Genomic DNA, 14,306 nt, shown 5'->3' on the forward strand with positions numbered 1-14,306 from the left:
TTTTGATTTTGAAACGCTGTTTCATATACTTTGGGCATGTTGCCAGGAGGGCCTGTTTCTTGGAGAAGGACCTCATGCTTGGAAAAATGGAATGTCAGTCCAGTAGACTAATACTTTGGATGAGATGGACTGACATAATGACTGTAGTAATAAGGACAGGTATATCAGAGACTATGAAATTGGCTCAGGACAGGGCAGGGTCATAGAATTGCTATGAGTCATTGCTGACTCGATAATAAATAGCAACAATAACAAAGGGTTTTGACTCAAGAGTTCCACCCATTTAATTCAGACCAGGAAATCTAATTTTTTAGCAACTTAAATTTTGTCCTACATTTATTTTTTATAATTCTGTCTCAGTTTTTCTATTGGGATCCTGGTCAGAATGATCAGTGGAGGTAACTGGGCAACATCCATTTCTTCTGGTATCAGACTTACGGAGGCTATTGTTCAAGTTGTCTATTAATCGTTTAGACTAATTGTTTACTTAAGGTTTTGCTTTTTCTTTACTCGTTTTTACTCCAAACAAGTAGGAAGAGACCAGTAATTGTATCTTAGATGACTAGATAAGATTTTTTAAATGAAGTTTGATTTTTTTATTCTTATTGTATTTTTTGAGTGTAAAAATATAACACTTCTCAAAGCTTTTGATCTCATCTCAGTTTCCTAAGAAATTCTCATAGACAAGAAAGTTTAAAGATTCAATTCTAAAAAAAAGACCCCTTTGTTGATAAGAATGTACACCTAAATCAAATAGAATAGAAAGTTAAATTAGTTTTTTAGTTTACTCACTTTCAGGTTAAATATATATATATATATATATATAGCTATAGCACTAGAAATAATATTTTGACACAGCAAAGGGTTGTTAATAATTAATAAATCGCATTAATTAATGGTACTTAAAGTTGTTGTTATTGTTATGTGCCGTCGAGTCATTTGCGACTCATAGCGACCTAAACCGTGCTCTATGCTGTACCAATTGCATTGCCTCTGACACACCCATCCCGATTACCCCAGTCACTGAATCAATCCACCTCATAGAGGGTCTTCCCCTCCTGCGCTGTCCCTCCACCCTACCAAGCATGATGTCCCTCTCTAAAGACCTGTCTCTCCTTACAACATGTCCAAAGTATGTCAGACGAAACCCCAGAATCCTTGCCTCCAAGTAGAAAACAAATTATTTTATGTAATACCAGTATGACTTGTAAACCTTCACTCAAATTAAAAAGAAAAAGAAAGAAAAAATAATGGTCATTTGGAAGAACATTGGTAGCCCTGTAGATATTCTCTATTTCCTACACCTCCCATCTCCAAAAAATTATTATTTCCCCCTCAAGCTAAGTGGGGAAAAGACAAAGACTTATCAAAAGTGAAGATACTCACTAGATATGGGGGTTGGTAATGTAGCTTCTACTTATATATATGCTTGATGTTTTTCAGAAACTTGCAGGATGGTTCAATTCCACATTGTACTCTAGAGCAGAATAAAACTTCTACATTTCTAAAAGTTGATGGGATAAGGATGCAAAAAATGTTCTGATCTGAGCAGACACTGTGGCAAGTTGGCTTGTACTGACTGGCTTGTTGGTACTCAATAATGGACTAAAAGTGTATCATATGTCATATGAAGCACAGGTTTCATAAGCTTGATATCAGAAGAACAACATGATGTCCAGCTACCACTAGGTTTCCGGATTTAGAGGGGAGCTCTGGTGGTCTAGAGGTAATAAACTGCACTGCAGTCACAAAGGAATGTAATTTGAATCCACCAGCTGTTCCAGAGGAGAAGGATGGGCAATTTCCTCCCTTGACATTAGCTGCCTTTGAAAAACAGGGGGATAATCAGCTATGGGTCAGTTCTGACTCATTGGCATGGCACAAAACCAGGAGGAATATTTTGTGTTAGCTCCATTCTGTGAGTGAAAAACAAATCAAGTCATAAACAATACATGTGTATTTTGCTGATGTTCATAGTGCTAGTAAGTTGTCATGCACACACTCATCACTGGGGAGTCAAGATTGACTCATCGATGGCCCTTTTGCAAGTTACCAAGGTTGTAAATCACACAAGAGGATTTATTTGTCTTTCTCCTTTGGAGACACTGTTGGCTTAGAACAATTAGAGATACAAGGTCTTTTGGTTAACCACACGACTCTCTATGGATTATGCCATGAAATCAGTCTAATTTTGACTCTTTATTATGGGTAGAAACTTCCTAAAAATACACACACACACAGAAACATAGACGTTGTGGGGGGTAGGCGGGCTCTGGTGGTCTACTGGCAAGAAGCTGTGCTGTAATCCTGAAAGCACACCATTCAAGGCCACCAGCTGCTTCATATGAGAAAGATCAGCAATCTCCTGTGTGATTAACTGCTTCTGAAAACCAGCTGGAGGATCAGGTTTGGGCTGATTCAGACGCTTTGGTACACAGCAACAACAACATACATATACACATGGTGAAATTCTTATGTACAGTAGAGTCAGAACCGGCCCATAGCAGATCCTCTAGTGGGTTTTCAGAGGCAGTTAAGCACACAGGAGGAGATTGCTCATCCTTCTGCAGTAGAGCAATGGGTGGCCTCAAACCGTGTGCCTTTGGGATTACCATGCAGCTTCTTGCCACCACAGTCTGGTGATCTAGTGGGTAGTAATTTGTGCTACCAACCTAAACCCAAAGAATTTGAACCTTTGTTCACACAGTTGTCTCTGTGAGACAAAGATGGCAATTTTTCTCAGAAGGCCCACTGGAGGATCAGCTATGAATCAGTTCCGATTCCACAACACTGAGGTATCTTGTATTGACATATATGCAATATGTATAGACTTTATATCACTCAGGTGGTCTAGGTATAATGAGCTACACTCCCAACTTGAAGACATGCATTTCAAATCCATTGGCATCCACTTCCTAAACAACATGCCTCCGGAAACTCTATGAATTTTGATAAATGTCGATGGTTGTAGAGGGGCTTTAGGCCTTTTGTTCATGGGGTTGCTATGAGTTGTTATCGACTCGAAGGTAATCAACAACAACAATAGTTGCTCCTTGATAGGAAGATTTATTGCCTCTGAAAAATCCACTGGATGGTCACCAATAAGTCCTTTCTGACTTGACAGAACACAACATCTATCATTTATCAATTTATACATATGTATTCCTTAGTCATATATCTCATTATCTGACATTTCATATTTAATAGTAAAAATTTACTCTCAGAGTGTTTTTCACATTGATGATGTTTGTCTCAGTAATGAATCCTGAGTTATTATTCAAGAGTAAAACTATACTGGAAAAGGTCATGGGCTAACTTGCCTGGGCCGTCATTCTCACTGGTTTAGATGACTGGAAAATCCAAAATACATTGTTGCATAATATGTCAGAGAAGTTGGCAGTGTAAACAATAATGAACCTTTTTTGTAGGGAAAAAGAACAATTTTAAACCAGAAAAGCTTGACCTAATCTGCTTTGGACTTCCAAACAGTACAATAAATAAGAGGATTGTAAAGGAGCATTACTTTCAACTCAATATCCAGGCTGTGACACTTTCCTCTCTCAGGCAGCTCTGTCAAATTTCAAAGTTTAGTTGGTCCATTAATATAAGCCTATCTTTTAAAATACTTAATAAGAGTGGAGTGCATCACTCGAGAGGATGTCCTAGGATGTTGGTGTCCTTTTAAATCTGTGCTGCCTGACAAAACAGGCACAAAATGCAACACTTGGTTCAACACCATTAGTGGCTCTAGTTATGTGGCTGCAAAGCACAAGAAGCATTAAGACGACAGTACAAACCTTCTTCAATTCCCTTTCAATAGAGAGTACTTCATGCATTTTTCATGCTATTTCTCTTCTCTTCCATAAGATTTTAATGGACTAAAGTATGCCATGTATATAGAACTCATGATAAAATGAAGAGACAGGCTCTGTATGGTTGAGGTAGCTGCAGTAATAGATAACGGAGAAGCCTTTCAAAATGTATCATCTGAATACAATTTGAGTGGAAAAGTAAAAAAGTTTTTGGTAAAATGCTTTTAATAGCCCATGAAAATGTATGCTATAAAAAGACTAAAATGACTATTCATCCCAAGAAGATTATTTATTTTAGAAATGAATATTTATAGAAAGCCTCCGAATTAGGCAGTAATCTTTACCTTTGTTTAAACACAATTAAAAATATGCAAAGTAAGGTAGTGCTTTCTGGAAAATATGTGAGTATAAGTACTGCTATTGGCAGTCATTTCAATATTGCACATTGAATATATAAAACGAGGAAAAACTAACCTGTTATGCTCTTAATTAATGAACACCTGTACACAATGAAAGCAAGGATGATTTAATGGATGTGTGAAAATCCAACCAGGCAATTAATGTTCAATTTAAAATTCACGCAATTCAGTAAAGTAGCAAAGAAAACAACTTATAAAAGGCAAATTACAAAAGCAGCAAAATTGAGTTTTATGCAGATGAATCTTTTCCAACATACTTAAGCTATTGTAAATTTTATTTTCCTATTTGCTCAAATTTTATAGGGAAAGAATATCTTTTGCTTGGATACTTGCACTTGCCACATTAACTTGATTTTTTAAGGACTGTTTGTTCATTTTCTTAAAAAAGGACCAGGCGTAATATAATTTTATAAAGGATAAACACTTGAGATGGATCATTTTAATCAAAATCACTTTTTGTAACACCTTTTTAAAAAACACATTTTTTTTCTATTCTATTCTATTCTATTCTATTCTATTCTATTCTATTCTATTCTATTCTATTCTATTCTATTCTATTCTATTCCTATTAAATACTTGTTGGGGAATGTTGGAGAGGAAAGGAGGGCCTCTGGCCAGGAAAGATCACCTCAATCCGGATAAGTGCAAGTCTCCCAATGGCCTTTAATACAGGATAGAGAAAGCTCTCCTGTGTTTGGCTGTACTGGCTTGAGAAAGCTCGCCACATGGGAAGATGGCTGCTGCATCTGTTGAGCAGGGGGTAGTCTGCACAAGGCTGAGGTTCTCCTATGCAATCCGCCTGTCCCACGTCAGCAAGCCCACCTTATCCTGTCTTCCTGTTTACTTGTTCGTATATAAGGGCTCTGCAGCCCCCAATAAAATTGAGCTGGATTGACTCTCTGAACAGCTCCCAGAGTGGTGTGTCTCTATTGTACTTACCCCCATCAGGGTGTTGCTGTTCATTGCTGGTGAATGGACAGTGACATATACTATGTTGTTATTGTTGTGCATTATTGAGCGGGAACCTACTCAAAGCTAAACTCTTAGTGGGCTTTCAGAGGCAGTTAATTGTATGGGAGGGAATTGCCCATAGAATTTATATAACTACAAGTTAAAAATTTAATAGTAAATCCCCAAATTTCTAGGTATATGTGTTTTTAATCTAGATACTTGTGTATGCCAAAACTCAAACTCAACTCATTGCTGTTGAATAGGAAATGATTTATAGCCGACTCTCTGACCAGGGTTCAGAGGCTGTAAATCCCATTGGAGGACATTGCTGATTGCTTTCCTCAGGAGCACCTAATAGGTACTAATGATATGCCTTTGGTTTGGCAGTGTAACTATGCAGAGATTCATTATAAGGAATATTTCTTTTCAATCTTTCAACAAAAATACTGAACACAAATTACAGATATTATTTTAGGTTCTGAAGATATAGCAATAAAGAACAATGATGAAGTAAAATTCTCAGCGTGCTTATAGTTTCATGACTATTGAGATTCATATGTTATTATAGGTAAGGAATCCAATTCCTTCACTCCATATAGATGTTATTGATCCCTCTTCAATTTATTAGTTGTTTTTAGAGAATTATCAGTCATAATCAATGTTTCTTATCTCCTAAGTGTCTTACTAGGTATTTTCTTAATACACATATTTTTGTAAAGCAATGAGAAAGGGCACATATCAATCAAACTGTTCAAAATAGTTGAAGATAAGAAGGTACTCCAAAGAATTCCTAATTCTTCTGCTTCTTTTACGCTCTATGTAAGGCATTTTACTTTTACTTAAAGCTCTTAATTCCCCTTATGTATCATTGAAAATATTTTATCGAAAGTGTACTTCAGCAAAAGATTAGAGGAAGCTGGGTTTTCTAAATCAGCAAGCAGACAAATATTTATTTTACACATAGACTTTAAGAAGAAGGAAATAGGTTAAGGAAGGATTATATTTGTCTTTGCAAAGTGGAATTTGTACAAGGTGTGAGGTGAAGTGTAACACAAAAGGGTTTTAAGGAAATACACTGTAATTAAAGGTAAGTGTTATCACTGGAGAAAAAGAAGGTAAGCCAATCTCTTGAAATTGATGGAAATGCTTTATTGAATGAGTATATAATTAGAAGAAGAAATTAACTAGTTCCATTTTGTGATAAGTTGAAAATAAAGTCCTGAAAGGAAATTGAAATGTCAGAAGCCTACACTTGCGGAAACAAAAATGATTTGAAATAAAATATTTCTTTTTAGGAAATAATTTATGATGTCTAAGTAAATGAATCAAGAAAAATTATACTAAAGCAAATAAATAGTGATACATTCAAGTTGAAAAACATACTAGAGTCAGAATGTTGACTCCCAAACTCTTACCTGCTTCATTTGTACGGATCATTCGAGATGGGGTGCTTGGGTCTCCGGTCCCAATTGGATTGGTAGCCACTACTCTAAATTCATATTCTACCCAGGGATTCAGATCCACTGCCATGGCTGACTCCATGTCTCCTGTTATGATTTCTGGGACTACAGAGAAAAAAAAATCATATCATTAGGAGCATTGGAGAACTAACATAGATGACAATAACATCACAACTACACAGTTATACTGACAGAGTCAGCTGATTGATGCATAATTTCTTGTAAGATGTATACATGAAGTTATCTCCAGTTTCATTAAAGTCAATTGCCACTGAGTTCAATTCCTATCAAATCTATCAGAATAGAATTGTGCTCCCGAGCATTTGAATGGGTGATTTTTGTTTCTGAAACAGATTATCTGAAATTTCTACCCAGTTACTTCTGACTATACCCCAAATTCTAAGCTCATAAACCATTATACCATCTAGGAACCCCTCAGGACCAATAAGACGTTGGTTTGGGGTGCTGTCTAGTTGATTCTGATTCATGTTGTTGCTGTGGTTTGGTTCCGAGTCAAGTAAGATTCATAGCAACCTTATGAATAGTCAACCTACATTCTTCCTTATCCTGTGCCATTTTCTTCATCTCTGACATGTGAGAGCCCATTGTTGAAGTCACCAATCAATCCATCTCCTTGGGGGTCTTCCTCTCCTTCTCTGACCCTCCATCTTTCTGAGCATGATGTTCCTTTCCAGGGAATAGTCTTGCCTAGCTATGTGTCCAAAATATGAAAGACAAAGCTTTGCTCTCTTTGCCTCCAAGGAGCACTCTGGCTGCACTTTTTCCCAAGTCATATCTGTTTGTTCTTTTCAGAAGTAAGTACTTGATATGTCAAACTTAATTTGAAATAACTACTGGTTTTTTTCATCTCAGCCTTTTATATAACTGCCATTATCGATGTGTGAAATAATTTCATCAACCTACCAACCTCCAACTCTGGAGAAGAAGTCAAGTAGTGCTGTAACTTAAATAAATAGTTTTTCTTCTCCAATTACTTGGAAGAATTTTTTTAGCACATTTTCTCTACATTCTGGATGCCATGCTTAATGACACAGCATTTACAAACCACAGATTAAGAATTCACTCCTATAAATTAAAAATTCCAATTTGCTTGATTTACGTGGAAGCTCTGAAGTCTGGAGGGATTTTTGTATTATATTTAGATTTTGGTTTTTCAAATACCATACAGTAAAGTAGTATTTTCCCACATAGTGCTTTTATAGGAAGCTCTGGTTTTCTAGTGGCAAGAAGCTGTGTTGCAATCCCAAAGGCAAACAATTTGAATCCACTATCTTTTCTGCGGAAGAAGGATAGACAATCTCCTTTCTTGTGATTTAGGGCTTCTGAAAATTCACTGGAGGGTCAACTAGGGATCAGTTCAAGACACATAACAAAACCACGTGTGTGTGTGTGTGTGTGTGTGTGTGTGTGTGTGTGTGTCTTATTGTTTTCATGTCTACTCAACTCTGTTATCTAGGAAGTATTTCTGGAATGAAATATGAGAGTGAAATGTGGAAGATTGGAGGGCCTCTGTCTCAGTATACAACATTTCTATGGGTTTTATAGCAGCCTTAGATTTTAGTTTAATCATGTAGGGAAAGAGTTCTTTTTTTTTTTTTAAGCTCTGAGTGCAGTCTTTCATATTCCTACTGATCCAATTGCTAATCAATAGGCTGACAGTTCAAATCTGCTAGCTTGAGAGAGACACAAGCAGTTTCCTCCCATAAAGATATAGAGACTCAGAAACCTGTTGAAAGATGCTGTGAATTGGAACTGACTTGACGGCAGTGTGGTTTGTGTTTGGCTAAGTGCTCCATTACCCAATCTCATGCTATCTTCAGAATCTCTGCTATTGTTGTTGCCACACTATGAGCTCATCTTGTTGAAAATGCTCCTTTATTTGCTGACCCCTGCTTATCAAGTATGACACCTTCCATGGTTACTCCAGATAATATGTTCAAAGAGAGTGAGCCAAAGTCTCTCATCCTCACTTTGAAAGGGCATTCTAGTTTCTTCTAGCTGCATGATCAATTGAGAGATGAGTGGTGGTTCATAAAGATTACAGTTTAGGAAACCCTAGCTTCTCCTCTGTTGATACAGGGTTGTTATGAGTAGGAATCAGCATGATGGCATACAACAACTACAGTACAATTTGGAAGTCCCCAGGTGGTGCAAACAGTGAAAACACTAGGCTTGGAAGGCTAGAGGTTGACTCCAACTAGGTCAAAAAGAAAATCTTACTAATGAAGCACAGTCCTCTCTTGTGTACTTAATGTCAACATGAGTCAGGATGAACCAACAGCAACTAGCACAGTTCTCATGTGACAATGTAGAATTAAACATGCCTAGACTTTCCATTAAAATCTCTTCTGAAATGTAGCAAGAGAATGGTACTAAACTATCAGTTTTCCTATAGGTAAACTATTAGTGAGTGGGTAAGATCCACTACCTGACAACTGTCAAAACACTACATAGTTGATTTTTTGTTTTTATTGGTTTGTTTACAATCATTCATACACATTGTGTTTTAGACAATCATTCATATGCTGTTGTTGTTTGTTTTTGTTATTGTTAGGTGCCATCGAGTCTCTGTACAGCAAATGGACAGACCAGAGCTATAACACTTAGAAGAATGTTTGACAAAAGTATTTAAAACCAGACCTAAGGGCTGCAGATTTAAATCACCTACCTAATCATTCATACACATTGTATTTTATATAAGTGATTGCTATTGATATCTGCCTATAATCTCCCCTTCTTTCCAACTCATCATGGAATATTTCCTATTCCTTCATCCTCCCACTTACTCACATCTGTTATCCTAATGGCTTTTGCCCCTTTCCCTTTTCTTTCTCCCTTTTCTCCTCCCACTTCCTTTTAATGACTACCCTATGTACAACAACCCTAAACCCTACTCTATCCTGCGTAAATCTTATTGTCTTTGACACACCTACCCTCATTACTCCAGTCACTGCCTCAATCCATCTCATACAGGGTCTTCCTCTCCTGTGCTGTCCCTTCACCCTCCCAAGCATGACATCCATCTCCAAGGACTGGTCTCTCTTTGTAACATGTCCAAAGTATGTAAGAGGAAGCTTCAGAATTCTTGCCTCCAAGGAGAAGCCTGGTTTCACCCTCTCTAGGAAAAACCTGTTTGTTTTCTTAGTAGTCCGTGCAATACTCTTCTCCAACACCACAGCTCAAAGGCATAAATTCTTCTATTATCTATAGTCATTGTCCAGCTTTCTGATACATAGCAAGTGTTTACAAAGCCTATGGCCTGTATCAGATGCACTTTAGTCTCCTGGCTGACATCATCGCTCTTCAGTACTTTGGAGAGGTCTCTAACAGCAGACTTTCCCATCACAATGCATCTACTCATACGTAAGTTCAAGCTTAAGCTAAAGAAAATAAAATCAAATCCACAGGAACCAAAATATGACCTTCAGTCTATCTCAAATGAATTTCAAAACCATTTCAGGAACAGGTTTGAGGCCTTGAACCCTAATGAGTGGAAGACAAGATGAGTTATGGGAGGATATAAAGAATATCATTCAGGAAGAATGCAACAGGTCATTACAAAGATAGAGGAGGAAAAAAAAGAACAAAATGGATGTCAGAAGAGACTCTGAATATTGCACTAGAGTGCTGAGGAGCCAAAGCAGAAGGAAGAAATCAAGATATTAAAGAGCTGAACAGAAGATTTCAAAAGGCAGCACGGAAAAACAAAGCAAAGGATTATAAAGAATGTGCAAAGAGCTGGAGTCAGAAAATTAAAGGGGCTGAACTTGCTCAGTATTTCTTAAGCTCAAGAGACTGAAGAACAAATTCAAGCCCTGAGTTGCAATACTTAAGGGTGATTTGGGCAGAATATTAAATGATCCAGGAAATAAAGAAGGTAGAAAGAGTATATAGAGTCATTGTACCAAAAGGAATTGGCAGAACCAGAAGAATTTTATGAAACAACATATGAGCAGGAACCTCTGGTGATGAAGTAGGAAGCTCAAACTACTTTGAAAGAATTGGCCAAAAAAAGGCCCCAGGAATTGATAGTATACCAATTGACATATTTCAGTTAACAGATACAGCCCTGGATGTGCTCACCAAGTTGTGCCAAGAAATCTGGAGAACAACCACTTGGGTAACTGACTGGAAGAGATCTATATTTGTTCCCATTCCAAAGAAAGGTGATCCAACAGAGTGTGGATATTATTGAAAAATATCATTAATGTCATATGTAAGCAAGATTTTGTTGAAGATTATCCAAAAACAACTGGAACAGTACATCAACAGAGAACTACAAGAAGTACAGGTTGGGTTTAAAAGGGGTTGTTGTACTAGGGATATTATAGTTAATGTTAGATGAATAGATGGATCTTGGCTGAAAGTAGAGAGTACCAGAGAAATGTCTGTCTGTGTTTTATTGATTATGCAAAGATGTTTCTGTCCATTACAACAAACTGCGACTAACTCTGTGAAGAATGGGAATCCCAGAACATCGTGCTAATGATTGTGCTAATGTTAAACCTATACTTGGACCAGGATGTAATTGTCCGAACAGAGCAAGGAAACAGTGCATGGTTCAAAATTGGGAAGAGTGTACGCCAGGGATGTGTTCTATCTCCACACCTTTTCAATCTATTTGCTGAACAGATTATCCTGTAAACTGGGCTGTAGGAGGAGGAATGTGGTGTCAGGATTGGAGGAAGGTTCAACAATCTACATCATGCAGATGATACAACCTTACTTGCTGAAACTGAGGAGGACCTGAAGTGCTTGCTGTAGAAGATCAAGGACTGCAGCCTTCAATAGGACTGAAGCTAAATATCAAGAAAACAAGGATTATCTCCATTGGGCTGATTGACAGCATCATTGTAGATGGTGAAGAAATTGAGAAAAAAACCCATATGCATAAAAATATATATACATAAGTAACAAGCTCAGCTAGCTTCCTATTTTCGTATTAGTGTTCTTATGCAATATTTATCTTTATGGAAAGTTATTTCACTCAGCATAATACGCTCTAGTCTCTTCCATATTATATAATATTTTACACAATCATTATTCCTTAGTACTACATACTATTACATTTTTAAAATGTGCTATAATTTCTCATTCACTGCTAATGGGTATTTGGGCTGCTTCTACTTTCTGGTTATTGTGCATAACGTTACTGTGAATATAAGGGTACATATGTCCATTCATTTCTCAGTTCTGATCACAAGAGACAAAAATGATAACAAATACAGGATCCCTGGCCTATGGCATAAATACTCTTGCAAATATAGCCCAAAATGAACAACCAAGAGAGGATAAAATTGATGGCTAGGATCTTTTTAAATTAAAATCCTTGTGTGCATCAAAACCTTTCTTCAATAGGGTGAAAAGAAAAACCAAAGAGTTGGGAAAATTATTGGCAATGACAATTTAGGCAAGGATTTCAAAACCAAAGTTTCCAGAATACCACAAGCCATCCCCAAAAGAAAGACTGATAACTCAATCACAAAATGAACAAAGGATAAGAAAAGACTTTTCATAAAGGAGGACATTCAGATGGGTAACAAACACATCTAGAGATGTTAAAAAAAATCACTAGCAATCAGAAAGATGCAAACCAAAACTACAATGAGATACTATTTCACTCCAGCAGAAGTTTAACAGCGTAGCAAACAATAAATGTTGGAGAGGATAAGGAGAAATTGCAAACTTTATGCACTACTGGTGAGATTGTAAAATGGCACAACAGCTAGGGAAGGCAATTTGGCCTTTCCTCAGAAAGTGGAACATAGAAATCCTTTATGACCCAGCTATTCCATTGTTAGGAATATATTCTGAGTTGATTTTTTAGAAATGTGAGAGCAAGGATTTGGAAAGAAGTCTGCCTCCTCTTGCTGCATTGGAAACTCAGCAGTATTGTGGAGTCCAAGAGTAGGAAATAGAGGACCATTTTTAGGCCAATGAATGAAAAATGCTGAACTACGCTTCCTCATAGGTAGAGATAGAAGAGAGCGCCAAAAGGAAGCCCACTCTCCCTCCTAACCCTCCAGCATATCTTGCACTACCGAAGTTTGCCTTGGCTCTACCAGGCCTTACCACACTGACTGATTTCTTTTGATGACACAACCCTGCTTGTGGAAAGTGAGGAGGACCTGAAGCGCTTGCTGCAGAGGGTCAAGGACTGTAGCCTCCTATATGGGTTGAGGCTCAATGTCAGGAAAACAAAGATTCTCACCACTGGGCCAATTGGCAGCATCAGGATGGATGGTGAAGAGATTGAGATTGTTCACAGCTTCAGTTTGCTTGGCTCCACAGTCAGCACTCTTGGTACCAGTAGCCAGGAAATTAAAAGGCATATTGCCATGGGAAAGTCTGCTGCTAGGGACTTCTCCAAAGCACTGAAGAGCAGTGGTGTCTCTCTGGAGACTAAGGTGCATCTGATACAGGCCACGGTCTTTGCTGTCATTTGTTATGCATCAGAGAATTGGACAATGACTAAGGAGGATAGAAGGAGAATTGATGCCTTTGAGCTGTGGTGCTGGAGAAGAGTATTGAGGGTACCACGGACTGCTAGGAAAACAAAGATTCATCCTGGAAAGGGTCAAACCAGGCGGCTCCTTGGAGGCAAGGATTCTGAGGCTCAGTCTAACATACTTTGGACATGTAAGGAGAGACTGGTCCTTGAAGAGGGACATCATGCTTGGTAGGGTGGAGGGACAGTGCAGTAGGAAAAGGCCCTCTATGAGTTGGATTGATTCAGTGACTGGGGCAATTGGGATGGGTTTATCGGAGATGGTGCGATTGGCACAGGACAGAGAGGAGTTTAGGGCTGTTGTACATAGGCTTGCTATGAGTCGCAAGCGACTTGACAGCTCATAACATCAACAACAACAATGTCAGTCTTATCCTGTTTTTTTTGTTTTTGTTTTGTTTTGTTTTGTTTTTAACTAAAGCAAAACTCTTTCAACCTTGCATCTAATTTTTACTCAGTTGCTCTTTTTTTTCTTTTAGGGCAAAACACCTTAGAAGTTGTTGGTGAAATGACTTGTTATCACCAATTACTTCTTTCCCCCCCTTGATTCTCTCAAACTCATTCAACTCAGGCTATTATCATCAGGATTTCTCAATAACTTTTGTCAAGATTACCAATATCTTTTGGGTTATTTAACTTTTGGTCAATTTTTCCATTCCTTTCATTACTTGATTTATCATCTTTTGGCACAATCACTATCTTCTCTTTGAAACTTATGTTTCTTTTCTGACTACATTGAAATAATTTCCATTATTGGTTGATGTTCATCTTCTGATTCACCCTCAGCCAAATCAGCCCTCTCCATGATTCTTCCATGTCAGTTGACAGCAACTTCACCAGGTAAAAAGTACTGAAGTGATTCTTAGTTTTTCCTCTTACAATCTTAATATTTAGTCTTTGAGAAATTGTTATAGGCTCTATTTCATAGATATATTAACATGCTCCGGGGACCTAGTGGCAAGAAGCTGCAGTGCAATCCCTAAAGCACGTGTTTTAAGACCACCAGCTGCTTTGCAGGAGAAAGATGAGCAATCTCCTCTCAATTGATTAACTGCCTCTGAAAGTCTGCTGGAGGGTCAGCTCTGGGTCAGTTCTGACTTTATGGTTTACAAACAACAACACATATTTATGTAGA

At 37.7% G+C, this 14,306-nt stretch overlaps 1 protein-coding gene across 1 annotated transcript in view; it reads right to left on the reverse strand.

The window, feature by feature from the left end:
- The window catches only part of CNTN5 (contactin 5), a 789,484-nt gene that overhangs the window by 84,678 nt on the left and 690,500 nt on the right, over positions 1-14,306 (reverse strand). Inside the window, exon 14 of the mRNA XM_006887326.1 lies at positions 6,598-6,747. Within this exon, the coding sequence (XP_006887388.1) occupies positions 6,598-6,747 (150 nt within the window). The remainder of the gene's footprint in view (positions 1-6,597; positions 6,748-14,306) is intronic.

This window comes from Elephantulus edwardii, unplaced genomic scaffold, assembly GCF_000299155.1.
Source record: "Elephantulus edwardii isolate Elephantulus edwardi_28Jun2011 unplaced genomic scaffold, EleEdw1.0 scaffold00056, whole genome shotgun sequence".
Classification (NCBI taxonomy): domain Eukaryota; kingdom Metazoa; phylum Chordata; class Mammalia; order Macroscelidea; family Macroscelididae; genus Elephantulus; species Elephantulus edwardii.